The sequence below is a fragment of the Gopherus evgoodei genome, chromosome 8, assembly GCF_007399415.2.
Source record: "Gopherus evgoodei ecotype Sinaloan lineage chromosome 8, rGopEvg1_v1.p, whole genome shotgun sequence".
NCBI lineage: Eukaryota > Metazoa > Chordata > Testudines > Testudinidae > Gopherus > Gopherus evgoodei.
This window is the reverse complement of record NC_044329.1, coordinates 54,652,043-54,678,304: the sequence shown is the minus strand read 5'-3', so window position 1 is coordinate 54,678,304 and position 26,262 is coordinate 54,652,043. Positions and strand designations below refer to the sequence as shown.

At 40.6% G+C, this 26,262-nt stretch overlaps 1 protein-coding gene across 2 annotated transcripts in view; it reads left to right on the top strand.

Moving 5' to 3' along the window:
- ABL2 (ABL proto-oncogene 2, non-receptor tyrosine kinase) overlaps nucleotides 1-26,262 on the top strand; it is a 73,939-nt gene that overhangs the window by 4,065 nt on the left and 43,612 nt on the right. The window contains exon 1 of one of the 2 annotated variants that reach the window (XM_030572164.1): nucleotides 754-1,523. The exons of the other annotated variant lie outside the window; for it this stretch is intronic. Within the exon in view, the coding sequence (XP_030428024.1) occupies nucleotides 1,511-1,523 (13 nt within the window). The 5' untranslated portion in view covers nucleotides 754-1,510. Of the gene's footprint in view, nucleotides 1-753; nucleotides 1,524-26,262 lie in introns of those variants that run through there. 2 annotated transcript variants of the gene reach the window in all.

Below are 26,262 nucleotides of genomic sequence, written 5' to 3'. Positions count from 1 at the left end.
GCACAAGCAAACCATAAACATTTTTATACAGTGAAATCTACAGATCTAGGAACAGAGAATGTAGGCCACACTTACAGAATGGGGGGAATCTATCCTGGGAACGAACGACACTGAAAATAACTTAGGATCTGATGGATAATCAGCTGAATAGGAGCTATAGTCAAGAGAGCTGTTGTGATCCTTCGATCCATAAACTGGGGAATCTTGAGTAAGAATTGAGAAGTTATTTTACTTCTGTATCTGGCATTGGTGTGACCACTGCTGGAATACTGTGTCCAGTTCTGGTACCTACAATTCAAGAAGGATGTTGATAAATTGAAGTGGGCTTAGTGAAGAGCCACAAGAATGATTAAAGGATTGGAAAACATGCCTCGTAGTAAGACCCAAAGAACTCAATCTATTTAGCTTAACAAAGAGAAGGTTAAGGGGTGAGTCTAAGTATATGGGAAACAAACAGTTAATAATGGGCTCTTCGATCAAGCAGGGGAAGGTATAACATGATCCAAAGACCGGAAGTTAAAGTTAGATAAATTCAGACTGGAAAAAAGTCATAAGTTTTTAACAGCATGTAATGAGCATTGGAACAACTTACTAAGTAATGGTGGAGTCTCCATTATTGACAATTTTTAAATCAAAACTGGATGTTTTTCTAAACTGTATGCTCTAGGAATTATTTTGGGGAAGTTTTATGGCCTGTGTTTATACAGGAGGTCAAATTAGATAATCACAGTGGTCCCTTCTAGCTTTGGAATCTGTGAATTTAATTCATCTTGGGCTATGGAGAAATGGGGGCAACTAATGTTTTCTTATTACACAAAATACTTTGAAATTCCAATTGTCCTTACACCTCACTAAGTCTGCTTTTCCCCCCTTTTGTCCCAGTCTGTTCTCTCATGCTAGTTGTAGAGGTTCAGTCCCATAGAAGGGAAGCAGAGCAGATGTATCCAGAACTAGTGTGGGTGTGAGATAGTTAGGGAATTTGTACAATTTACAAACTCTGTGTGTGTGTGTGTGCATGTGATTATGAACTCTGTATATGTCTTTATCAAGCTGCAAATCACATTTTGAGTGTGGAGGCGATTGCCTTCTCACCTCCATGTAGGGCTGAAATTCCAATGTGTTGTGGTACAGAGCTGGCAATAGAGTGTTTTTAAACTTGGAGTGGTCCTCAATTTTAATACAAACATCCCAGACAGACTGGCTCCCACCCAGAAGAATTGGTTTGTCTGAGGAGAGAATGCCAGGCAACAAAGTCATATGGTAGAGCACTGATCACCAGTTGAGGCTGATTCGGAAGTCATCTGATCAAGGGACTAGAAGTTTATAAAAGGACTCACAAGGGAAAGTCTCAGGACACACATGAGGTTTGGCAGGAGAGAAGAAGGGAATGGACTGATGATGGCCAGAGGTGGCAGATTGGAGAGAAGGCTACATGTTTAAGAACCCAAGCTATGCACTGCAACAGGAGGATTCTGGATGGCTCTAAAGGGCTCTGGTCTCAGCACAGAGAATGCTCTGGAATGGTAAGGAAGCTGAGGCAGAGAAATGCATATCAGGTTTGTTTTTGTGTAGATCTGTATTTCTCATAGTATTAAAGAGCAAAGTCTGTGTTGTGCTATATGTTATCACCTGCCCCCTTGAAACCTTCTACTTTACCTCTTCAAGTAGAGTTCTGGAAGAGGGTGTGCTAAAGCTACAGGGGGGGATCTGAGAAGCCAGTACTAGCCCCAGGGACTGGGCCACATAGTCGAAACTCTCAGGAGGGTGTGCCTGGGGATTCCATGCCGGGGCAGTGACTGGACTTTGGAGGCTTAGAACACCCTAGGCTTTACTGGCTTTATCTTTTCACAGCAGTCTAGTGAGGGAGCACTAGCCTGGACTTGTGTCAGTGTTTTTGGAGGCAGTTCAAGGACTGGTAGATATATTTTGTTACACAGAAGGAAGGGGAGGGAACCTTCAGTGTTGTGCACCAGGTGGCCATTTAAGAGACACTCGGATTTCCCCAGGGGTCTCAAGTTGAGTGCTCTGAGCACAGCAGTTGAGTGTGAGTAGTTAAAAACAGAGGCACCACACTAGCATATCAGCCTGTCTGTGGTGGAGTGAAGCCCTAAGACCTAGACACTTTTGCAGATTGGCAGCCTTATCTGAACTGGCCCTGCAAGTTGCCTTACTACAAACATGTGATTGTGGGTTGTAAATGCAAGAAATGGATCAGACATGTAGTTGCTAGTAGTATATTATAAAGTCAAGTTTAAATTGAAGTTTTATAAATGCAATACAATAATTCACTGAAAAAAAAACACTTTAGTCTAGTAGTTTGAGCATGGAACTAAGAGCCAGAGACTTGAACATTATAATATTGACTCAAATACTGACTCCTGGTGTGACCTTTGACAATTGCTTATTCTCTCTAGTTGGTCTACACTACCAACTTATGTCTATATAAATATGTTGCTCAGGTGTTTGGAAAATCCACACCTGAACAACAGTTATACCAACCTAATCCCAGTGTAGACAGCACTATGTTGATGGGAGGGCTTCTCTTAGTCGACATAGCAACCCTCTCTCAGGGAGGTGGAGTATTTATGTCGATGGGAGAAGCTCTCCTGTTGATGGAGGTAGTATCTTTGCTCAGTGGTACAGCAACACAGCTTTAAGTGTAGATAAGCCTTTCATTTCTTCTTCTGTAAAATAAGCGCATTACCTTACTTGGGGCATTATATAGATATTGGATTGGTTTATATCTTCAAAGTGCCTTACAGAGTATTAAAGTAAGTTTATTATAGGAAACAAACAAGAAAGGAATAATGGTCAGTTTCTCTGGCCTGGTTGCTCCTACAGTACCTGTTCGTAATAGTGCTGGGGTTGTCCTAGTTCTGATTTCTTTGTTTGTGGACTCTACCACTCTAGGCTTTTGATCTAGAAGAGCCAGGTCATTTCTGTTCCAGGTTTTGTTCTCTGGGAGGAGGAGTTTAGCAACCTTTTATTTTGTGCAGCAAGGTCAAGCAAGATAAGCCTGTACTTTTAAAAATAAAATCATCATTAAAGCTCCCCTAAGGCAGTTGGAGTGCCATGCAACATGATAAAAACGTTCTATCATAGGGGGGAAAGCATAAAACGGCATTTGTTGTTTTGTTTTTGTTTTTATTTATTTATTTATAAATTCAAACAGCCTGAGGGAGCTGGATACAGAAGAAAGAGGCAGAGGGAAAGAATAAGGGGTCAACTTAATATAGGTGAATGTGTGATATAGCTCATACACACTCCTTTTTAAAAATCCTATAATTTTCATTCATGCTAATGAAATATAGAGTTTGGGCCAGGGCTGATTGCTCAGATTTTCCTGTTGCAAAATTCTCTGTGCTGATGTAATATAATGACTGGACTCTGGGTGACTGCCTTTGCATTGTATTGAGAAATCTTGTGGGACTATAACATATAAATACCTGTCTAACAACTAATTACCCAAACAACGAAGGAGGATGGATCAGTTAAGTGTCTAAAGGAATGACTCAGTAGAACTTGAAATCATAGGCATGTTCTCTCTAATGCCCCAATTGCCATATCTAAATTACTCCTACAGTTTCAATTGGATTCAGTATTAGTGACCACATCTTATCCTAAGCTGTGGTGCATGGCAACTTTACACTATTAAAAAGCTACTCTATTACACCCCAAAAGTGAGGTACAGGTCTGTCGCGTCTTACGTGCATTTAACATGCACGATTTCAGCTTTACGTGGTCGGCAAAAACAAAACAAAAAAAGAGGAAAATAACAATTTTAATACTGTACCTGTAGTGCGAGTGATTCTGCCTGCTATTACACTCAATGTAATTTTGACGATACACGATTTTCGCTTTACGCGCTGACTTCGGAATGTAACCCCAGCATGAGATGCGACAAACCTGTAAATGATTCTAATTTGAATGGCTTATAAAGATCCTTGGGTGGAAACATACAAAGAATATATCCTGCCTTTTGCATAGTATTTCTGGCATATTAATACTTCCTATACAATCTTTTTGTATACAAAGAAACTTTACCTGAAGAAGCTAAGCATTAGAAGCAATAAGCAAATTACTTCAAAACATTTTAGCCAGAACTTTATGGACTGACCTGCTTAAAACTGAATTTAACCTCCACGCCCCCCCAACCTCCCCATGCCTCCAATTCCTGTGTTCTCTAGGTGGATCAGACAGCATGTTACAAATTGTGCTGGCAATACTTTGAGGGTTGCTACTGCTTGCAAGTATAGTAGTTTGTAAATTTTTTTCTAAATGGTTTTTTTTGACAGCAGGGACATGGCCAAGTGAATAAATTGGCAGGGCACAATTTTGATCAAGCATGTAGTACAGAGAAAGGAGATTGTCAGAAGTGGTTTTCGTCATAGCTTTTTTCCTAGCTGGACTGGCAATTTGCAGAGTTGCTTTCCATCTCCTAGAGAATCTGTGACAGGATTGTTGTTTTGAGCTTGAGGGAGGCTGTATTGCTAACCTTGATTGGTCTGACCCAGTATAGCCATTCTTATGTTCTTACGTAAACTGGCAAAGGTCCATCCAGCCCAGTATCCTGTCTACTGACAGTGGCCCATGCCAGGTGCCCCAGAGGGAGTGAACCTAACAGGCAATGATCAAGTGATCTCTCTCCTGCCATCCATCTCCACCCTCTGACAGACAGAGGCTAGGGACGCCATTTCCTACCCATCCTGGCTAATAGCCATTAATGGACTTAACCTTCATGAATTTATCCAGTTCTCTTTTAAACCCTGTTATAGTCCTAGCTGTCACAACCTCCTCAGGCAAGGAGTTCCAAAAGTTGACTGTGCGCTGTGTGAAGAACAACTTCCTTTTATTTGTTTTAAATTTGCTGCCCATTAATTTCATGTAGTGGCCCCTAGTTCTTATATTATGGGAACAAGTAAATAACTTTTCCTTATTCACTTTCTCCACATCACTCATGATTTTAAATACCTCTATCATATCCCCCCTTAGTCTCCTCTTTTCCAAGCTGAAAAGTCCTAGCCTCTTTAATCTCTCCTCATATGGGACCCATTCCAAATCCCTAACCATTTTAGTTGCCCTCTTCTGAACTTTTCCTAATGCCAGTACGTCTTTTTTGAGGTGAGGAGACCACATCTGTACGCAGTATTCAAGATGTGGGCGTACAATGAATTTATATAAGGGCAATAAGATATTCTCCATCTTATTCTCTATCCCTTTTTGAATGGTTCCTAACATCCTCTTTGCTTTTTTGACTGCTGCTGGAAACTGTGTGGATGTCTTCAGAGAACTATCTACGATGACTCCAAGATCTCTTTCTTGATTAGCTAAATTATGCCCCATCATATTGTATGTTTAGTTGGGGGTTATTTTTTCCAGTGTGCATTACTTTACATTTATCCACATTAAATTTCATTTGCCTTTTTTTTTGCCCAATCACTTAGGTTTGTGAGATTTTTTTTGAAGTTCTTCACAGTTTGCTTTGGTCTTAACTATCTTGAGCAGTTTAGTATCATCTGCAAACTTTGCCACCTTACTGTTTACCCCTTTCTCCAGATCATTTATGAATAAGTTGAATAGGATTGGTCCTAGGACTGACTCTTGGGGAATACCACTAGTTACCTCTCTCCATTCTGAAAATTTACCATTATTCTTACCCTTTGTTCCCTGTCTTTTAACCAGTTCTCAGTCCATGAAAGGATCTTCCCTCTTATCCCATGACAACTTAATTTACATAAGAGCCTTTGGTGAGGGACCTTGTCAAAGGCTTTCTGGAAATCTAAGTACTTTACGTCCACTGGATTTCCCTTGTCCACATGTTTGTTGACCTCTTCTAAGAATTCGACTAGATTAGTAAGACAGGATTTCCCTTTACAGAAACCATGTTGACTTTTGCCCAACAATTTATGTTCTTCTATGTGCCTGACAATTTTATTCTTTCTTATTGTTTCAACTAATTTGCCCGGTACTGACGCTAGACTTACCGGTCTGTAATTGCCAGGATCACCTCTGAAGCCCTTTTAAAATACTGGTGTTTACAGGCTGTAGATAACTATATGGATAGTTTTAGGATCATGTTTTCATCAGTGTCAACTTAGTAGCTTGTTCTGAGAGCTACTCACCTTGGCAACTGTCAAATGCCTTTCTTAGAGAGCTGCAAGAGAACTAATTTTTGCTGCAGTTAAGTCATACTGTCAAACTATACCAATTCATAGACTAAGGCTAGGAGGAGTCATGATTATCTAGGCTGACCTGTCAACACAGGCCACAGAACTTGACATTATTTCCAAGGTTCACTTAATTTGCTGTTGCCCTTAAGATTAGTAGATTTCCAACACTGCTGACAGCTAATTAGCTTATTTAGGTCTGAACTCAATGTTAAACAACCAATTACGTGAAGCAGGTAAGATGCACTATTTCTTGAGCATTTGCTATTGTTGAAAGCAAGTGTCTGAAAAGTAATTATACAAAAAAACCTAACTGTATCCCCCTTCTTGTGGCTTACCTATCAAATTCATTCAGTTTCCATTTCGTTCAAAGAGCTGAGGACTGCTGACCTTATTTGTTTTACAACATGCAACAGTATCTATGCTACTGTTAGTGCTCCCAGCTACTACTTTGCTGCATGCCAACAATTTTAATACATAATTTGGTATTTACGTGTGTAGCATGGCTTGGTTCTAGTGTAGATGGCACCATAAAGATGTGCAAGCAACATTGTGGAAGGAGAAAAACAAGTTCCGTCTGCCAGTGTGCTCAGAAAGGGTTTGCTAGTGGAGAACGTGAGGGGAGTACTTTTTCATGGAAATTTAGAAAAAATACAGTAAATTGTTGATAGAAGACGTTTGAGTTCCTTGAACAAATTCAGAAAGCAAAGTAAATTTTATTTGTTGGTGTGACAGTACAGGTTTGAGCAACATGAAACGACGGTTAACTCAGACCCATATAGTTATCTCTGCTGTACTTTAGCCTGTGTGTCTGGCTTTGTGGTTATGGTTGTAAAATGCTGGCTTCCATTTTGGAGGCTAATCTTGTGATGATCTATGCAGGCTATTCTCTGTAGAATATATAGGCAACTGTAAAGCATTGAGGCTTCCTGTTGGTAGCACTATAAACCACAATAGCAAATTTTGGTTGTATTACGAGTGTCTGCTTTGGAAACCACATATGAACATTGTGGCTTTATGAGCAGACATGAGTAATTGTATTGGAGATAGGTACCTGCAACTACATCTGAAAAATAATTAGATAGCCTTAATGGTAGCTTCCTGTATCAGCTAAACCACCCCAAGTTAATTACAGAGTGGCTTTTGAAATTCCTTTATTTTTGCGCTATTGAGCAACTGGAGAGGTGGAAGCTACAACTCTCACTAAGGATAGATAGCCGGTTTTATCTTAGTTTTTCCTATGTTTTGATGTACCATTAAAGAGATAATTAGGTTAAAGTCCTTAGGACTCTTAGGAAATTACTTTCCTTGAAGGTTGTAGATTATTTTATCCAGAGACTTTATAGCTCTTTTAGAACTGTTTTAGTCTTGTAAAGACACTTCTAGAACAACTGTATATATTGAAGTTTAGTTTAATTTTCTATAAAATACTTTTTTTACTTATCTCAAAGTACTTTACAAAATAATCAGATATTGGGAATGCAATAATTGTAGGTAGAGCTATTGTATTTAATAATGCACAAAGAGTTAAATTCTCTCTGGTATTGTGCTTTCATTGTCCACATACTTCAGATATTCTCCAGCTGGACAATTCTGCATGTGAAGATATTTAACTCCTTTTCCTTAGTGATTGCTGTTCGTGCATGTGATGCTTTCCAACAGAACAGAGTAATGGTGAAGCAAACCAGTCAGTTTCATGCTGCTGGATATGAACTGTACTATAAACAGAGGCAGCGGCACCATTCTCTGCTGATGTTGGGGCATTCTACTGAGGAACTAGGGGAAGAAATTAGAACATTGCTACATTTTCTCTTAAATGTGTGGGGGTGGTATATGCACACATGTACACAAACGTGTTCCCAGTGAGAAAATACTGAGCTTGTGTGTCTACTGCTCCACATAGTGCATCGCCACTGTAGTAGATAGAGCGAGAGAGCCTGGACCACTGGACCTGGTGCACGATTTGAGGCCTGAACCAGAGGCTGTGAACCAAAGTTAGACCATGTATTAAAGCAGATGCTTGCAAGTTCACTGTCCAGTACATGAATGTGGCAAAGTGGTTGATAGTATGCTAGGCACTAGATATTTACATAAATATATTCCAGTTAGTATAGATATATTTCAGTCTAGTACAAAATAAGATGGTTTTACAATACAGTTAAAGATATTTTGTTCAAAATATCAAGAACAAGGGGAGGTAACAATGTGATGAACTACGTAAGGTAGTATGTAAGTTGTATATTCCAGTTGTTTGCCTCAGCCTATAAATATCGGATACTTCACCGTAACCCTTTGTCTAGCCTAGGGGGCAACAGAAGGTCTTACCGCTGACTGAGCTGAGTCCATTGCAACAAGCACATGTGTTAGTGTAACTGTAGACATTGATCCAGGGAGCTAGTACTTTGCTTCGTTGACAATAAACATGGCTGAGAGCCTTCACCACCGAACTGTGCCTGTGGTCTTCCTTTATGAATAACATCGAGTCTGCTAAACTAACATGCAGCACTATCTACTCACAGCATTGAAACTCCAAGGACAGAAGCACTGAGCAGTCTAAACAGTGCTACCGAGGCAACAACATTCCAGCCTCCGGCACTTAACCACGCCGGGTAGTACTCTCAAGCTTTGTTCTAGAAAGTATCTGTGCAGAGTTGGGAACAGCACATGAAAAGAACACCCACTAGCACAGTGGTTCTCAAACTTTTTTTTTACTGGTGACCCTTTTCACACAGCAAGCTTTTGAGTGCAACCCCTCCCCTTATAAATTAAAAACACTTTTTAAAATATATTTAACACCATTATAAATGCTGGAAGCAAAGTGGGGTTTGGGGTGGAGTCTAACAGCTCTCGATCCCCCGTGTAAGAGCCTCGTGACCCCCGAGGGGTCCCGACCCCCAGTGTGAGAACCCCTGCACTGGCACCATCAGGATGAAACTGATCAGAATTGTGGGGTGGGCAACTATAAAGCTGCTTGTCTCACCACCTTCTAACGTTAGTACGTTTCACAGCATTTGAAGTTCTTGTGCCAGGTCTGATCAGTCTCTGTTCCCTTTTGTGATTGTGGCAAGCATGGAGAAGCTGACTGGAGAGAGCAGACTTTGCATTTTGGGGAAGCTTGGGGCTCTCCAAATACTTGGAGGAGGATCTGAAATAGCAGGAGTTTGGTATTGAGGTCTCTAACAAGGCAGAGGAAAAAAGTTATAAGACTTGGAAGGAAGAGGAGCTGTGGGGTCGAGGGAGGGGAACAAAATCAAGATTTTGATATGTACAAAGGAGAAACCTTCCAGTCCTTTCCTACTTAACTCATGTTTAAAATCTTTTCCATATTTGCTAATTTGAGAAAATGTAGGGAGAAATATGAGTGTTAGTGAGAAAAAAGGTCATAGAAATGTAGGGCTGGAAGGGACCTTGAGAGGTCATGAAATCCAGCCTTCTGCACTGAGACAGAACAAAAACAAAAAAACCCCATGCATCTAGACTATCCCTGACAGGTGTTTATCCAACTTGTTCTTAAAAACCTCCAATGATGAGGATTCCACAGCCTCCCTTAGAAGCCTATTCCAGAGTTTAACTACCTTTTACAGTTAAATATTTTCCTAATATCTAACCTAGATCTTCCTTGTTGCAGATTAAGCCTATTACTTGTTTTACTTTCAGTGAACATGGAGAATAATTGAGCACAGTTCTTTTAGTAATAGCCCTTAACATATCTGAAGACTTACCAGGTTTCAACTCAGTCTTCTTTTCTCAAGGGGGCGGGGGGAAGACTAAACATACCCAGTTTTTTTAAACTTCCCTCATAAGTCGGGTTTTCTAAACCTTTTATCATTTTTGTTGCTATCCACTGGACTCCCTCCAGTTTATGTACATGTAAAGCGTGGAACCCAGAGTTGGACACAGTACTCCATCTGCGTTCTCGTTAGTGCTAAGTAGAGCAGGACAATTATCTCCCATATCTTATGTAACAACACTTCTGTTAATACATCCCAGAATATTAGCCTTTTTTTGCATATGCATCATATTGTTGACTCATTCGATTTGTAATCCACTATAACTCCCAGAGCCTGCTCCTCTACTTCCCCATGACTGTCTTCCAGCTTGGGTTTGCCTACTCCATAGCTATCTCCAGTCTAGCACTGTTTGCTCCGTGGCTCCCCTGCTAACCTTCTGACCTCAGTTCTGCTCCACCTCATGACTGCCCTCAAGCCTGGCATAGCATACCCTAAAATTCTCTCAAGCTCATACCTCTCCCAAGGCCCATAGTTCAGCACAGTCTACCCCCATAGTGCCTCTACTATCCCCCATTAAGTTAACCCCAAACCCATGCCTGCCCTTATTCCCTCCCACTACAAGTTCAGCGCTGCCCTTTATCCAGACTGCACACACACGATACACTGAGCAGTTTCTCACCATTGCGCAGGTGCAGCTTCTGCCAGGCTAGTCTGGCAAGATTCACTTGTTCTTATGATCTTCAAGTGCTGGTAAAGTCAATGTCAAGCTTTCTTACTGGCAGTCTTACTGTCTGGTTAATACAATAATAGAATCTTTGCTTGGAAATATTAACACAGGAAGTTATGATTGTCTATAGTTACAGGACTAGCTGCACCTCTGTCCCCTTTCTGGTCTAAGGGCTTTGTATACACTTAACGGAGGATCAGTGCTGCAGCGATCGATGCATTGGCGGTCGAAATAGTGGGTCTAGTGAAGACCTGCTAAATCAACCGCCAATTGCTCTCCCCTTGACTCCTGTACTCCACCTGATTGAGAAAAGTAAGGGGAGTTGGTGGGAGAGCGTCTCCCGTCAACGTCACGTAGTGTGGACCCTGCAGTGAGTAGATCTAAGCTATGTTGATTTGAGTGTAACTCAAATTGTGTAGCTTAGATCGACTTTTCCCTTTAGTGTAAACAAGGCCTCAGTACAGTCCTTCAGGTCAGTGTTCATGCCTTTACCTCTCCTGGCTACAGTACCCTTTGTAGTCACCCTACTTATTTTCCTTTCAGGAGTCTAACCAAACAGCCAAACCAAAATGACTCTTATAGTACAAAGAAAACATGTGAGAGAACATGATTTAAAAACAGTCTGTGTACATATTTGTCTTACCTACGGCCCTTCTATTCCTGATGATAACCTAGACAGGCCAAGCTTCTTCAGGTATCTCAGCGGGTGCCAGTGGTTTCCTGAAACAGCTTCCCCAACAACTGCCACTCTCTCGCTCTCTTGAAAGGAGTTCCTTTTTTAAACTGCTGTAGTCCTTTTGACCTGGTATTCCTATGTCTTTTCCTGTCCAGTGTTGTCCCTTAACAATCCTTAAGTGTGTATGTTATTAAACTAAAGCAATATATTCATACAATATACAACTGAACAAGGTCAGCATACGGCATGAAGAGCGGCTCCACACCATCACAGTGCTTTATGCATTTTGGAAGACATTGTCTCCTATAATCTTAGAGTGGTCAGTTCACTGTAACTTTCACTTGGCTAAAGCTGTTAATTTTTTTTTTTCAAGCTTGGTTTCTTCAAATTTCAGGATAATTGTAAAAGTTATTTGAGCAGACCAGTAGGAAATTCACTGGTGAGCAAGGGTACCAAGAGCACTGACTTCTGCAGAATTTTCTTTTAAAAAACAAAACCCAAACACACACCACTCTAAGTTTCTAGCCTTTTAAGTTGTGATAATCTTTCAAACTTGAACAGAGTATAAATCAATGCTGTGACATCTTTCTAGGCTTGCTCCAGAGCCTTTGTTGCTACTAGCAACAGTGTGAAATTAACAAGACTGTTCAATTTCATTGCTTCTATTCAGAAGTCTGTGGGGAGCCCTGAAACTGACAAGAATATCAATTTCATGTTGCTCCTTGGGAAAGCTGTGAACAGCAGCATAGGCAGGGAATAGGGTTTTTTTTAAAGTGACTTGTCCAGCAGCTTTGTGGCAGTATTTGATTACTTGAGAGATGTGGGAGGCACCTTTACCTTTAAGGTATGACATGGTGAACATTATGATGTGCAGCATTAATCACTGAGTCATGAAAGGTTGCTCTGCTGGCTATAATTAATAAATTAAAACTGATGTAATTATTTCATTGTAAGTTTGTGTGTATTCAAGCCTCAAGTCAATATTTAGTTTTTACCATTTGATATTTGGCACATGCTCTATGAAATGTTTTGTGATAGTAGTGCTATTAAATACTACAGTACTTTACTTGCTGTTCCTGTTTTACAGTTGGGGAAATTTTCAGAGAGTGCTGAGTATTAGCTGATGTTTGTACAGGAGTTGTCTTTTTATAGTAGCTGGCTTGTAGCTGATATGCAGTAAGATAATGCACTAATGGTTTCACATTTTTCAAGTGCCCTGGCCCCCAAAAAAGTGGAAGTGAGCCATTATGGGGGATATCTTTACGATGCTTTCTCTATTGGAAAGCTCACCTTTTTACACTGGAATATGAAGCTGTGTGAGAAACGGCTACTGCATTGTAGGAGTATAGTATAAATGATCTGTGGTACAGGCAGAGCTGGCTATGTTCTTTGAAATACTGTTAGAGGAAGAACGGTATGATGCTGTGTACATTTAAAGCGAGACAGTAAGAGGAGCAACTACGTACCTTTGCCTAACCTACAAAAACTTCAACATACCACTAGGGGATGCTAAAGTCCTACATTACCATGCTTAAGAGCTTTGTTTTCTGTTTGTAGCAAAAACCTTTGGGCTCTTTTGAGATTAGGATGCTATTTATGAGGAACCCATTCCTGGAAAACAACTCCCACTTAGTATTCAGATATCTTTGTACTTTCCTAAGTGGTGGGGGTAGGTATCATCACTTTTTTAAAGTGATGTTGGTGATTTCATAGCTCTTTCTCTTTCCTTGGTTCAATACTGAACCAATGCTCCTAGATTGGTGCTAAGGTCATTTTGTTTCTATTGGGTTCCATCCTAGAGAGTGCCATGCTTCAATGGTACGTAAATGATTTGACCATTGTGAACCACTGGATTCTTACCAGCTTGGGGGGAGTTAAGCAGACAGTTATTAAGATGTCTACTTGGCCCTCCACCTAAGGCTCAAATCCCAAACCTCCAAGTGTCACTAAGCCATTGTCTGGTGGCTCAGGATGACCTGACCTCTACAGGAAAAAAGGGAGAAAATGGACACCAGAGATGATGTAGGAATGCTTATAGAAGGGGCATATCAGTTTATCATCAACATCCAAATCCTCTAGTCCCATAATTCTCCTACCTCTCAGTCAAGTCTAAAGTTTCCTAGGGAGGTAGACCCTAGCCTCCCCAAATTCAGTATCTTTACCACCACCACATCCCTGTGGCATTCTTTTAGCAATCCAGTCATCTTGGGTGTTGCTTTTCCTCTCCCACTCATGTGCTGAATCTTCTATAGATGCCAGACCCCACCCATTCCCAGAAGCCTATGAGAGGATTGGCTAATTGGAGACCCCAGCTTGGGTTTTCTCCCCCCATGTGACAGTTCAGACTGCTCTTTTCTAATCTGCAATATGGGGATAATACTGACCTAACTCCCACAGGTGTTAAGTATTTTTCTTGGCTTTATACAGTGCTTTGAAGATTAAAAGGGCGTTGTAAGTGCTAAATACACCTCTACCCTGATATAACGCTGTCCTCAGGAGCCAAAAAATCTTACCGGGTTATAGGTGAAACCATGTTATATCGAACTTGCTGTGATCTTTCGGAGTGCCCTCCCCCCCAGCACTGCTTTACTGGTCCACTGTTCTAGACTGAGCACTGAGTCCCATTAGAAGGATTAACCTAAATCTATAAAGAAGTCCCTGGAACCTCATAAGATTGGGTCCATAATCCATGAACTATTAGAACTCATTTACAAAGCTTTTCTTAAACATTACATGAATATATTGTCTCATACTATAGAATTAGAATTTATAATCTCTATTCCATTATGAGATGTCTTTGAGCTATAATGTATCTTAATTAAAATGATCTTTAACTATCTTTTTCCTCAAAGCATTTTATCAAAAAAAATTTTTTTAATCTATTGATTTTCATCCACCTTGCTTCAGGGTGTGCAGGGATAGTAAACAGCCAGTACCTTGAGCGGTTGTCTCATATAGGCAATGCCTGTGCCTTTTTTGTTTATGTAAGGAAAGGAATGATTGTCCTGTGGTTAGGGTGCTAGCCTGGGATTCGAGTCCCTGCCCTGCCACAGACTTCCTGTGTGGCCTTGGACAAGTCCTTTGGGTCCAGATCCTAAAAGGTATTTAGGCTCATAGCTTCTATTGAAAGTCAATTGCCTAAATAGCTTTGAGGATCTGGGCCTTAGTCTTTCTGTATCTCAGTTCCCCCTCTGTAGGATAGGGACAATAGCACTTCCTTACCTCACAGGGGTATTGTGAAGATAAAATAGATTAATAGATTCATAGACTCCAGGACTGGAAGGGACCTCGAGAGGTCATCGAGTCCAGTCCCCTGCCCTCATGCAGGACCAAATATTGTCCAGACCATCCCTAATAGACATTTATCTAACCTACTCTTAAATATCTCCAGAGATGGAGATTCCACAACTTCCTTAGGCAATCTTAGATTAAAGGATTGTGAGGCGCACAGATGCTATTGTAATGGTGGCCATGTAAGTACCTAAATTAGAAATATTTTGACTCAGTATTATGCACCATGACTACAAGAGTGTCTCCTTTACATTTATTCTGTTATAAACTGAAGTCACAGGTTATTCAGTACTAGTGATGGGCAGCCTTGAAGAGTCAAGTCTTTTATTCATAGAACAGGTACAGCATCATCAAAAGTGCATTTTCCCACACACTGCCTCTCCAACATGCTTCAACTCTTACCTCCAGGTACTGCTTCTGGGGATGAAGGCAGAGTGAATTCCTCTGCCTATATATAGAGAGTGCAAGCACTATTAAAACCACTGGCAATCCCCTTGTATTTTTGTTTGCTACTGGGAAGCAGAAGGGCTAGATGGCTATCCACTTTCCTTCTTCCTATGGGACCAGGATTCAGTCCAGATTGAGGTTTTTAGATTTATGAATGTGTTCTCAGTTCATTATGAACATGAATTTTCTATGACTGGGATAACTTCTCAGGACTCCTCAGATAATAAATAGGAATATTCTTTCACTCTAGAGACAGATCCCTCAAGGTTAGGGATGGAGACCATTGTTCAGAGTGAAATGCTGATAGTAATGCTACCTGACTCTTTCTTGTCCATAGGAGACTAAAAACTTCACCTATTACGATCTGTCTCTGAACTTTCACAAGCATGTAATGATTTTGGGGGAGAGAGAGTGAGGAGGAGAGAAAAATGGCATTTTAAAAGTTGTCCTACATTAAATCTCAAGCCCAGTCTCTGGAAAAACAAGCAGGAATGTTTAGTCCTCTCAGCAACATGCCTGAGAAGGCAGCTGTGCTGTTAACATTCATGTCAGCCAGAGTCTCTGTGCGCTCCATGTGATAGTCCCCACCCCAAGTCTCCAGACAAGAACTGATAGAGAGAAATGCTAACAGCTGTTGGATACTATCCCACTGAGTTTATGAATCTGTTAATGAGGGTAAATGTTAAGTATCAATGGCTCCTAGTTCTTGGACTGGTGCTTGTTCTTTGTCATCAGTCTGTCTGTGGCGGTGATGAGAAGGCAGTGCTACCCTAACAAATTAGGAGACATGTAATAAATATTTTTCTTGCCTGTGTGTGTGGAGATTGAATCTTAGTGCTCATGAGACTGGGGACTTCTACTTCTGGCAAAGCAAGGCACAGTGAATGTTGATATGTACTGTACAAAGTTGCTTCATATGCTCTGCCAATGCGCTTTAGGGGGTGGTTCATTTGAAGGACACGAACTCATCCAGCTCTATCAGTACCTATACTCTTGATTTTCCAGATTTGGCCTTTGGTGGAGCATAGATTAAGAATCTGACTAAATGATGTAGTGGTTCTGTAATACTGGAAAAGTGTCCTCTATAAGCTAAATTCACCACCGGACCCCAAATGAACATTCTAACAAAAGGCGGCCCCAGGCTTGGGTGCCCTTTTGCAGTAGGCTGTGGCACGGCAAGTTTGCCTGCCTCAGTTCTTTCTTAGTCCTGTCATAAAGACCATGGTCTCTTGCATTGTCCAATACTAAGACCCACTTCTGGGCATAATTCTTGTAAAAGGATAGTAGTTTGTAGAAACCTCATGGTAAAGCCATTCTTCCAATTCCCACAGTGACACTTAACATACAGGGATTCTTCCATGCCCCTCTCCAGGAACACTATTTCTAGGTCACCCACCTGTGACCAAGAGCACTCAACTCCCAGTTCCTTTCTGCCCTTGTTCCAGGGCTCCTCTCTCCCAGCCACCCACCTGGCACTGGTTCTCTGTCCCAGTAAAGACAACAAGCTAACTCCTCCACTGGTCTCCTAGTCCTCCCCACTTTTCAGCCTCCTAGCACCAGCTTTCCAGCTCAGGAAGGTCACCAGACTAGCCCTCTGGTGGTCTCCTAGGCCTCAACTTTTGTCAGCCTCCTGCTCAGGCAGGTCATCAGTCTAGGCCCTCTGCTGACTGCCTAGCCAATTCCTCCTTGTTCCCAGAGAGGACCGATAGAGCTTTCTGCTGCTTCCATATCTCTCCCAGGCAGCTCTCACTTGCCCCTTTCCTTGGTCCTCCAGTCTGTGCTCTCAGGCAGTGCTCACCTGCCATTCCTTTCAGACAGCTCTGGCTTTCCAGGTCACTCTCTCTCCTGGTTTCAAACAGCTCTCACTTGCTGGTCTCCTCCCTCTGAGGTTAAAAGGAGTCACTAAGACCCTAATTGGGGTTCCACTGACCAGTCACAGGAGCACTAGCCTCTTCTTTCCAAGGATCAATGTTACCATGACACTCCCTACCCTAATTTAACTGGAAGGATTGACCCACATTTTATATATTTGGCTCAGACAGAAAGTCACTTTATATGTGAAGAACAAAGCCAAGCTTGTTCATAATTCTCCCTAGTTATCTTTATATACTATACCTGTCAATCAATTGATACATTCTAATTGAGTGAGTCAGTTTCAATTTTGCCTTTAGAGTACACACTTGTACTCTATTAAATGTTGTGTCATCCTATCATCTCTTTCTCAGTGCTGCATTTTTCTTTTGTTGGCACTCTAAAGCAAACATAATAGTGCCAATGGTCTGAAGTCAGTTGTGGAACAAGGAGGCCTCCAATATTAACATTAGTAACATGTTGATACACCAACTGTCACTGTTGAAAACCTTTATTTTAGAAATACTGGTCTCTTTCAAGAGAAATAAATTGTCACTTTTTATGTTGAAACCCACTCTTTCTTTGAGACATAGAGCAGAGGGAGAAGATGGGAAATAGGACTAGAAATTTCAGATCTACAACTAAATTTTTATCAGGGCAGAGCCAATTTGTAATCTGATCATTCTCAAAAAATGAGTTAAATGGTTTCAGATACTACACGTGCCCGTTGCCAGTTTTTGTGGAGATCTTTGTAAATCAGTTTCCAAGTTGCTTTTAATAGCAGCTTCCATAGGACTTTCATACTGCTAGAGTCACATGACACGTTTGCAGCAAAATTGCCTTCATCCAAAACCTTCTCTCTTTTTCAACATCGTTGAAACTCAAACGTGGCTGAAGTTAGTGACAGATAATTATAAACATAAGTTTATGGATGAATAGGGGGAATAGGAGACTTTTTCTTTTTTGCTGAGACTTTGCTTTCATAGTTTTATTTTAGGGAAAGAACTTCCATAGCCATTATAGCTCATAAAAGCCAGGATATTCCCTTGCCTTTTACCTGTGTGGGTGGTTTGGTTTTTTTTTGCTTTAAAGATATGTTTTAATATCAAAAGGAATTATTTTGGGGAAGCGCTATGGCCTGTGTTAGGAGGTCAGACTAGATGATCACCATGGTTCCTTCTGGCCTTAGAGTCTAGAAACCTTCCTTCACTTTATTTTCCCCACACCCTTATAGTGATTCTGTCAGTTGCCACTGCACCACTGCCAGCTTTCTTCAGATTTAAGTGTATGTATCACTTAATGTAGGAATTGATTGGTTAGATTGAATCCAATGTAAATGAACGGGGATTTGATGTTGTTATGCATTACTATAGCTGAATCAGTATGAGTGATGGCTAAAGGGAAGGAATGTCTGTGGAGCTGTCATTCAAGCTGAATTAGGGGAAAGTCACTTTACACTTAAACAGGTAAAATTGGTTATTAGGTCTGATTTTCTGCCATAAATTTCTTGCTTCTATAGGCAAAACTGTTAAATTAATCACCTTCTAAAAAATAGGGAGAAATTCTGCTGCTGCTAACAATTGTTTCTCTGGTTGCTGTGCATCACTTACAGCTGATGTCCCTTCGGCGGACGAAGGGATAGAATTTGGCTAAATTGCCAAGTTTGAATTTGATGTCAATAGTGAAAAGATATACTACCCTTGATTAGTCAGTCCTTGTGAGTGTGGTGATGATTCTGTTTAGCTTAAATGCCTTTGATCGATATGACTTATAATTTGCCATATTACTTAACTTTTCCCGACTCCAGATGTTGAAGCTCACATGTTTATTGAAATTACTGTTCACTGGCTCATCAAAATAAAAACACAAAAATGTGTGGTGTTTATACTTTGTTTGTAGAGAGAGGTTTATTCGGAAATATGGTTTAACTCACATTTCCCCTAGGATGTGCTGCTGGAATGTGTTATCTAAAAGCATTGGGAGGCCATAGGTGCTAAATAACAAAAAATTTATTGCAATGTTGACTTAACAGTATGCTGACATTTAATTTGTAAACAATAGGAACTGAGCACACTTCTGGCAATGCTGAGGCTCAGCAGGAAGCACATAGTTATTCTAAAGAAATTTTAAACTGAACTATTTCACAAAGCATTGGCATTAGAACAACTTTCTATTATAAGCTAAAGGGTCTTTTATGTAGAGGCTGTGTACAATACTGGCAGTCAGAAGTAATTGGTTTTGTTTCTGGATCTCTCACTGACTTGCTGCATAACCTTGGGTAAGTTTCAGCCTCTGTATCTCAATTCTTCATTTGCAAAAAGCAGCTAATAATTCTTAGTTGTCTCAGGGGAGTATTGTTAAGCTTACAGAGCATTTACAGGGTCTGATAAGGTGCTCTAGAAGTGCAGAGTGTTATTAAAATTATGTCCTAGAACCAGGGCTCTCAACTGGAGTTGCAAAAAGATGTCAAGAAGTTTGCCACTTCCTTGTCCTTCCAATGCTGCTAAATGAGAGAGTGGTCTCAAGGCAGCCTCAGCATGGAAAAAGGTTGAGGCTCACTTGTCTGGAACTAATGAGTGGGTGAAAAAATAGCCTGCTTTCCCGAGTTACATCCTTGAGGAGGGCGAGAGCTATTGGAAAAAGATAGGGCTTTTTAGACAGAGACCACTGCCACAAGGAAAATGTCATCATTCATGGAAATGAAAAATCTTCTCCCAGATATTAAAAAAGAACAAAGCTGCTTCTTGAGATCAACAAAATATCACTAGATGATACAACTATCCCAAGCAGAATTTAGTCTCTTAAAATGTAAGACGTATCTTATAAAGCTGTTAAATAGTCAGATGATTCACATAGTGAACTGGAGCCAAAATATGTTAACACCCATTTAAGATGCTCATCTTGGACAAAACGAATCTATTTACGTAGAGTTTGAAAGGAAGTTAGTGTTTTCTCTGATAACAGTTCTAAAGCTTTAGTTGCACAACTAAATAGTTCTTTATATCAAGGAGAAATTTTGTTCTTGTGAAAAATCTTGTTCAATGTTCCTGTCATCTTAAAATTCCCAAGTTCAACAGAGCCAGACTGACTTCACTGCATGTACTGAACTCTGGTCCCAAAAGAGATACTTAGGAGAAGTATGGCTCATTCTTAAAGGAATACAATGCAACCAGTGTAATCCAAGCAGTCAGCTGTCTTGCCAAACCTGTGTAGGCATGCAACAACTGGGAGTCTTGTTTTATGGAGAGGGAAGAAAGCAAGAGAGGGGTTGCAGGGAGGCAGAAAATAGTCAGACAATTTTAGAAAAAGCTTAACAAAATTAAAGGGCTTAGTCGCAAAAGCAAATGCTACTTTGCATTTCAAAACAGTGGGTAAAGTTCTTTCTTCGATAGTTCCCTCCTCCCTGTGGAGGGGATTTAGCCCTGGCGCATAGTTTACAAGTCTAACGTGCTTAGCATCATATCAATTAATAATTTTGCAAAACTGTTTCACAGCATGTCACTCTTGCTGTAGGGATTTTATACTGGCTCTATCTGAAATGTATGTAATATAAAATGAGCTGGGTGATCCTCCAAAGCAGTACACTAACTTGGATGTGTCTGCCATACAGATTTACTCCATGTGACAAAAGGAAGCCTTTTTCTTTCGAGGAATGGCATGGCTTAATTTTCTTAGTATTTTCCCTAGATACCTTGATGAATAGGGTTTATTTTGGTCTGTACTTGCCATCAAAGAGCATTCAGAACCAGTTCATGTCTCCTGTTGTCAGCAACAAGTACATTAGCTAGTTTACACAATGAGAGCAAATCTCTTTGGGTATGTCTGTACTGCAGTCATAGATTCACATACAGTATAGACAATCCGTATAGACTGATATATATGTCTACACGTATATGTCTGTACTGCAGTCATAGCTTTAATCTACCTAGCTCGGGTCCGAAAGCAGTGAAGCTATGGCAGCATGCGCTTCAATATGGGATGTACAAGCCTGCTCAGAACACTGGGTAATTATCCTTTGTCTATCAAATGGTAGACATGGTGGAAGCATTAGAGAAACAGTTTGCAGGCATTTTTATCCTTGTGGGGCTCCAACTCTGCTCTGAGCAGATTTAGATGACTTGATGATAAAACACCTGTGCCTTGAAAGCACTTCTTAGTTATTTATATACCGACTGTCTCTCCATATGCTTTGGGTAGCCTTGGCATAACTTAAAAATTCAACAAAATACTACCCAACCATAATGGGGGGAAGGGATAGCTCAGTGGTTTGAGCATTGGCTTGCTAAATCCAGGGTTGTGAGTTCAGTCCTTGAGGGGGCCACTTAGGGATCTGGGGCAAAATCAGTACTTGGTCCTGCGAGGTGAAGGCAGGGGACTGGACTCAATGACCTTTCAGGGGTCCCTTCCAGTTCTGTGAGATAGTAACCTGCAAGTCAATATAAATTATTAACACTACCACTGGTAACACTTCATTGGCTCTAGACCAGTGGTGGGAAAAATGCTATAAAAAAGGCCTCATACTTCATGTTGCATTGCTAGGACACTTTGCTTGTAGTCTCTCTACAGAAAAGCAAAGTCTTTGTCACAGTAAAGTCCACAGAGATTGGACTTTCATTTGGAAACTAATCTTTTACATAGGAAAAAGGAGGAAATGGATTGTTTTACTCAGCAGCAATATTAGACCTCCCAGTGGGAGTTTCAAACTCTTCCTCTTCCTTCCTCCTTCAGAATACATGGAAAATGAGTCATGAGAGGTAGCACACAAAGACAGACATAGTACTGATGGAGGTTAGCCTGGCCTCCTATTACAAATAGCTGACACTGCCTTGCCCAATCCTTTTTGGCATCCCAGTCACACCACCACAAACGGTGGAAGCAGGGATAGTGTTTAAACAGCTATGTGAAGAACTAAGTGGGCAAAGGTATCTTTAAATAACCAGAAGTGGGTCTTATTCCTTAACTGTGTCAACATGAGTTGTTCCATCCTACTGAGCAGGAGAAGTGAGCCAAATGTAATTCTGAATGTTGCAGATGTAAGCAATGAAGTGAGATCATTTTCTATTGCTCATAGCTTTCCTAATCTACACCAGAATGAAACTGACCCAATTGTCAGTTTTTACTGCTTCCATTCAAAGTTCTGTGGGAAACAGTGAGATTTAGAGGAATCAGGTCATTTTCATTATGCTGCTGATTGAGGAAACTATGAGCAGCAGCATAGGCCAGGGGTGGAAGGATGGGACCTAACACCTGATGGAGGGGGGAAGAGTTAGAATAGTAATAAATATTGTCCCCATCTCCTTGGTTTAGATAGGAGGCTCTGGGGTGAGAGAGGAACAGATAATGCTGCTTCTTTCTTCCAGTTTCATGAAGAGTTTGGGTTGGGGGTCTTCAAATTTATCAGGCTGGACACTGTGAAAAATGAAGCCTCCAAGAAGGGTTCAGGGTCAGCACCCTAGCAGGAAACTTACAGGTGCTTCCCAGCAAGTAGGTGGGATGGGCAAGTGTTTGGCTAATAGGTTTAGTCCTCTAGCTAAAGTGTGTGTGGGGAAGGAATTGGGTAAATTTGTCACACGTTGTGGCCTCATCTATACTTAAGTTTAACCAAACTAGCTATACCAGTAAATGCGCTAGTGTAAATGCAGTTATACCAATATAAAGGCACCTTGTAGCAGTATATTTTATTCCCCTTCCAGTCTCTGAATAAGGTATAAGCACTTTTATACCAGTGTAACTGCATCCACGCTAGAAGGGTTGTACTGCTTTAACAATACTGGTATAGATAAAGCAGCACAACTTTCTCGGGTAGACAAGGCCTGGGTGGATGGACTATTTGAGAATAGAAATAAGAGATATAGAGGGACTTTGGAGAAAAAATGAATGAGAAAGAGACAGAAAATATATGGCAGGAGGGAAGGGAAAAGGGATAGCAGGAGATGTGATCAGAAGAAGTGGAGAAAAGACAGGAATGACACAGGAAGAGAGAGACCCAAATTTATTATAGGAAAGAGAAAAGGGGAGAGTGCAGTAAAACCAAGAAAGAAAAGTTCTTTATCACAGCAGGAGGAATACAGAAAGAGACATTTCTTACATTACACTGGTCTACAATTTTTGAGAAGTAGTCTGCTTCAGAGATAAAATGTGATATTTATTATGTATTTTGATGTGCTGAATTCAAATATGACAATTAAAACAATTGATTGGCTACTGTTTCTAAGCTCTTTAAGTTTTTACATTTTATGTCTATGTATATTGTGTAGATAGTAGAGTTTTAATCATAAATTGTAAACCTAGGTCTTTTCATGTGTTTATGGTTGCTTTACATGATAATATTTCACCTGTCCTGTTTATGTAACTCTTTAAAAATCAGCAAAAAGGTTATATAAATAAAATTTATTATGAAACAGAAGGCAAAAAACTATTATGTACATAGTTTAGTCCTATTCAGTGTCTACTTGGCGCTTATAGATAGATTCATAGATTCTAGGGTCAGAAGGGACCAATGTGATCATCTAGTCCGATCCCCTGCACAAAGCAGGCCACAGAACCCCACCCATCCAGTTCTATAACAAACCCCTAACCTATGCCTGAGTTATTGAAGTGGTTTGAAGATCTCAAGCTGCAGAGAATCCACCAGCAAGTGACCCATGCCCCACGCTGCAGGGGAAGGCGAAAAACCTCCAGGGCCTCTGCCAATCTGCCCTGGAGGAAAATTCCCTTTTGACCCCAAATATGGCGATCAGCTAAACCCTGAGCATGTGGGCAAGACTCACCAGCCAGCACTCAGAAAAGAATTCTCTGCAGTAACTCAGATCCCATCCCAGCCAATATCCCATCACCAACCACTGGGCATACTTATCCAAATCCCTGACAAGGTCATTCAGTTCACCTTGTGTTATGAGGTGCGGTTCAGAGGAGGAGGATGGGAGAAAATGTGGGTCTTGTGACATTGATGGTTCAGGACCAGAAGTTTCATCCTCTTCCTCTTCCTCATCTGACTCAGGTGAGAATGATTCTGGTGCATCAGGAACCGGCAGTCCTTCTCCGTGGGGTACTGGGCGTATAGCTGATGGAATGTTTGGATAATGCACAGTCCACTTTTCTTCTTTGACACACCTTTCCCAACTGGAGGCACCATGCAGAAGTAACAATTGCTGGTATGATCTGTTGGCTCTCTCCAAATCATTGGCACTGCAAAAGGCATAGATTTCCTTTTCCTGTTCAACCCCTGGGGAAGATTTGTTGCAGAAGTGTTGCAGCATATGTGTGGGGCCCACCTCTTGTCCTGATCTCCAATTTTGCAGCCAAAATAAAGGTGGTAGGCTTTCTTTACCATAGTGGTTATACTGCGCTTTTGTGATGCAAAAGTCACTTCACCACAAACACAGCAGAAGTTAGCTGCACTGTTCGCACAAGTACGAGGCATCTCTGCTCACTTTGGCTAAACAGAAATGGGTCCCTTTGCAAAATCAAACACTGACAAATAAGAGAGCACGACACTGTATGATTTTCTAGAGCTGATATAGGGCAATTTGTTCAGCAGAGTGATGTAAGCTTCGTTATGATTGCATCATCCATGACTTCTAGGAATAACATCATGCAATTCATATCATGTATGATGCAATACCAGCTTCAGATTGCATCATTCATAAGGTATAAGCACTTTTATACCAGTGTAACTGGTGCTTATACCTAAAAAAGCAAGTACTGTCCAAACCCAGTCATAGATTTATTCATAGATCCAATCAAAGATGTATTTTAGTCATTTCTGATTTAAATTGAGATCCCTTCCCTTTATAACTCACTTATCCTCCGCCATTCCCAAGTCAAGGGTCGTATATACTGACCCAATAGCATATCTTGAAAACTAGAGCCAATCAACAATTTTAAGCATCATTTTCATTCTCAGTGTCCCAGAATTAGTAAAGTTGGACTACATTTATTTCAGAAGCATTTTGGCTGTAGGGCAGTCTTATCAGTCAACTTTCTGTTGAATAAATTAAAGCTAAATACAGTATACAATAGAGTATGTAACTGTACTATTTTCTTAAACTGCCGATGGTTGACTGTTATGACCTTAGTAGTATTGATAACTTTCATTCTGGTTATTAAGCTTAGCGTCTTAGTTGGTGTTTGTGTAAACAATACTTAAAATTTTCACTTTTCTAATAACTGGAATCACAGATGTGGTGAACTATTACATCTCTAATTTGAGGGTGAATAGGAAGGCGTTTGTATTGTCCCACTTCGATAAGCTGTTTTACATTTAATATAGCTCCTATCCTCCAAAGACCTCAGAGTTCTTTATAATTATAGATTGATCCTCATAACCCCCATATGAAATGGGAATTGTATTCATTTTACAGATAAGTATAAACTGAATTACAATAAATTTTGTTGCCTAAGGTCACGCAGTGAGTCAGTGGCAGATCCTGGATATATTGTGGGCATACGCCTTTTGATGAATATAGGAATTCCCTTATGGATTCAGACAAGTGGACACTCTGATCCACTATCCTGTCACTGGAAGGGGCTGCATTCGTCAAAGGATAATGCAAGAAGCACTGCAATCGACAATTATGGAATAATCTGCTCACAGGGTTTCTTCCTTATCCCTATCAGTGATTATCTTAAGCCATACAACTTGAGTTTACACCTCTTTGGGGGTGGCAGAAATAAATCCTTGTTAGTTTTGTTGCCTTTCAGTCATGGAATAGTCATATGTTCTTGTTTTATAAGAAGATAAATCTGGTATTTGTTTGTCTTCTCTCTGCCATTCACTCTTTTGTACACCACTATAATTTCTCCTCTATAAACAGAAATCTTTCTATGACTCTTGTCAGGGTTCCTTCCCCACTCTGAACTCTGGGGTACAGATGAAAGACCCCCTAAGCTTATTTCTACCAGCTTAGGTTAGAAACTTCCCCAAGGCACAAATCCTTTCATTGTTCTTGGATGTTATTGCTGCCACCATCAAGTGATTTAGACAAAGATTCAGGAAAAGGACCATTAGGAGTTCCTATTTCCCCAAAATATCCCCTAAGCCCCTTCACCCCCTTTCCTGGGGAGGCTCGAGAATAATATACCAACCAATTGCCTTTAATAAAATAACAGACCCTTTATTTTTAGGACACTGAAATCAAGTAAAAGAAGCATCTCTCTGTAAAATTTGGATGGAAGGTAATTTTACAGGGTGATAAAAAGATTTAAAACACACAGGATTCCCCTCTAGGCTTAACTTCAAAATTACAAAAACAGGAATAAACTTCCCTCTTAGCACAGGGAAAATTCATAAACTAAAACAAAAGATAATCTAACGCATTTTCTTGCTTTACTTACAATTTTTGTAATCTTAGATGCTCATTTTAGGTACGT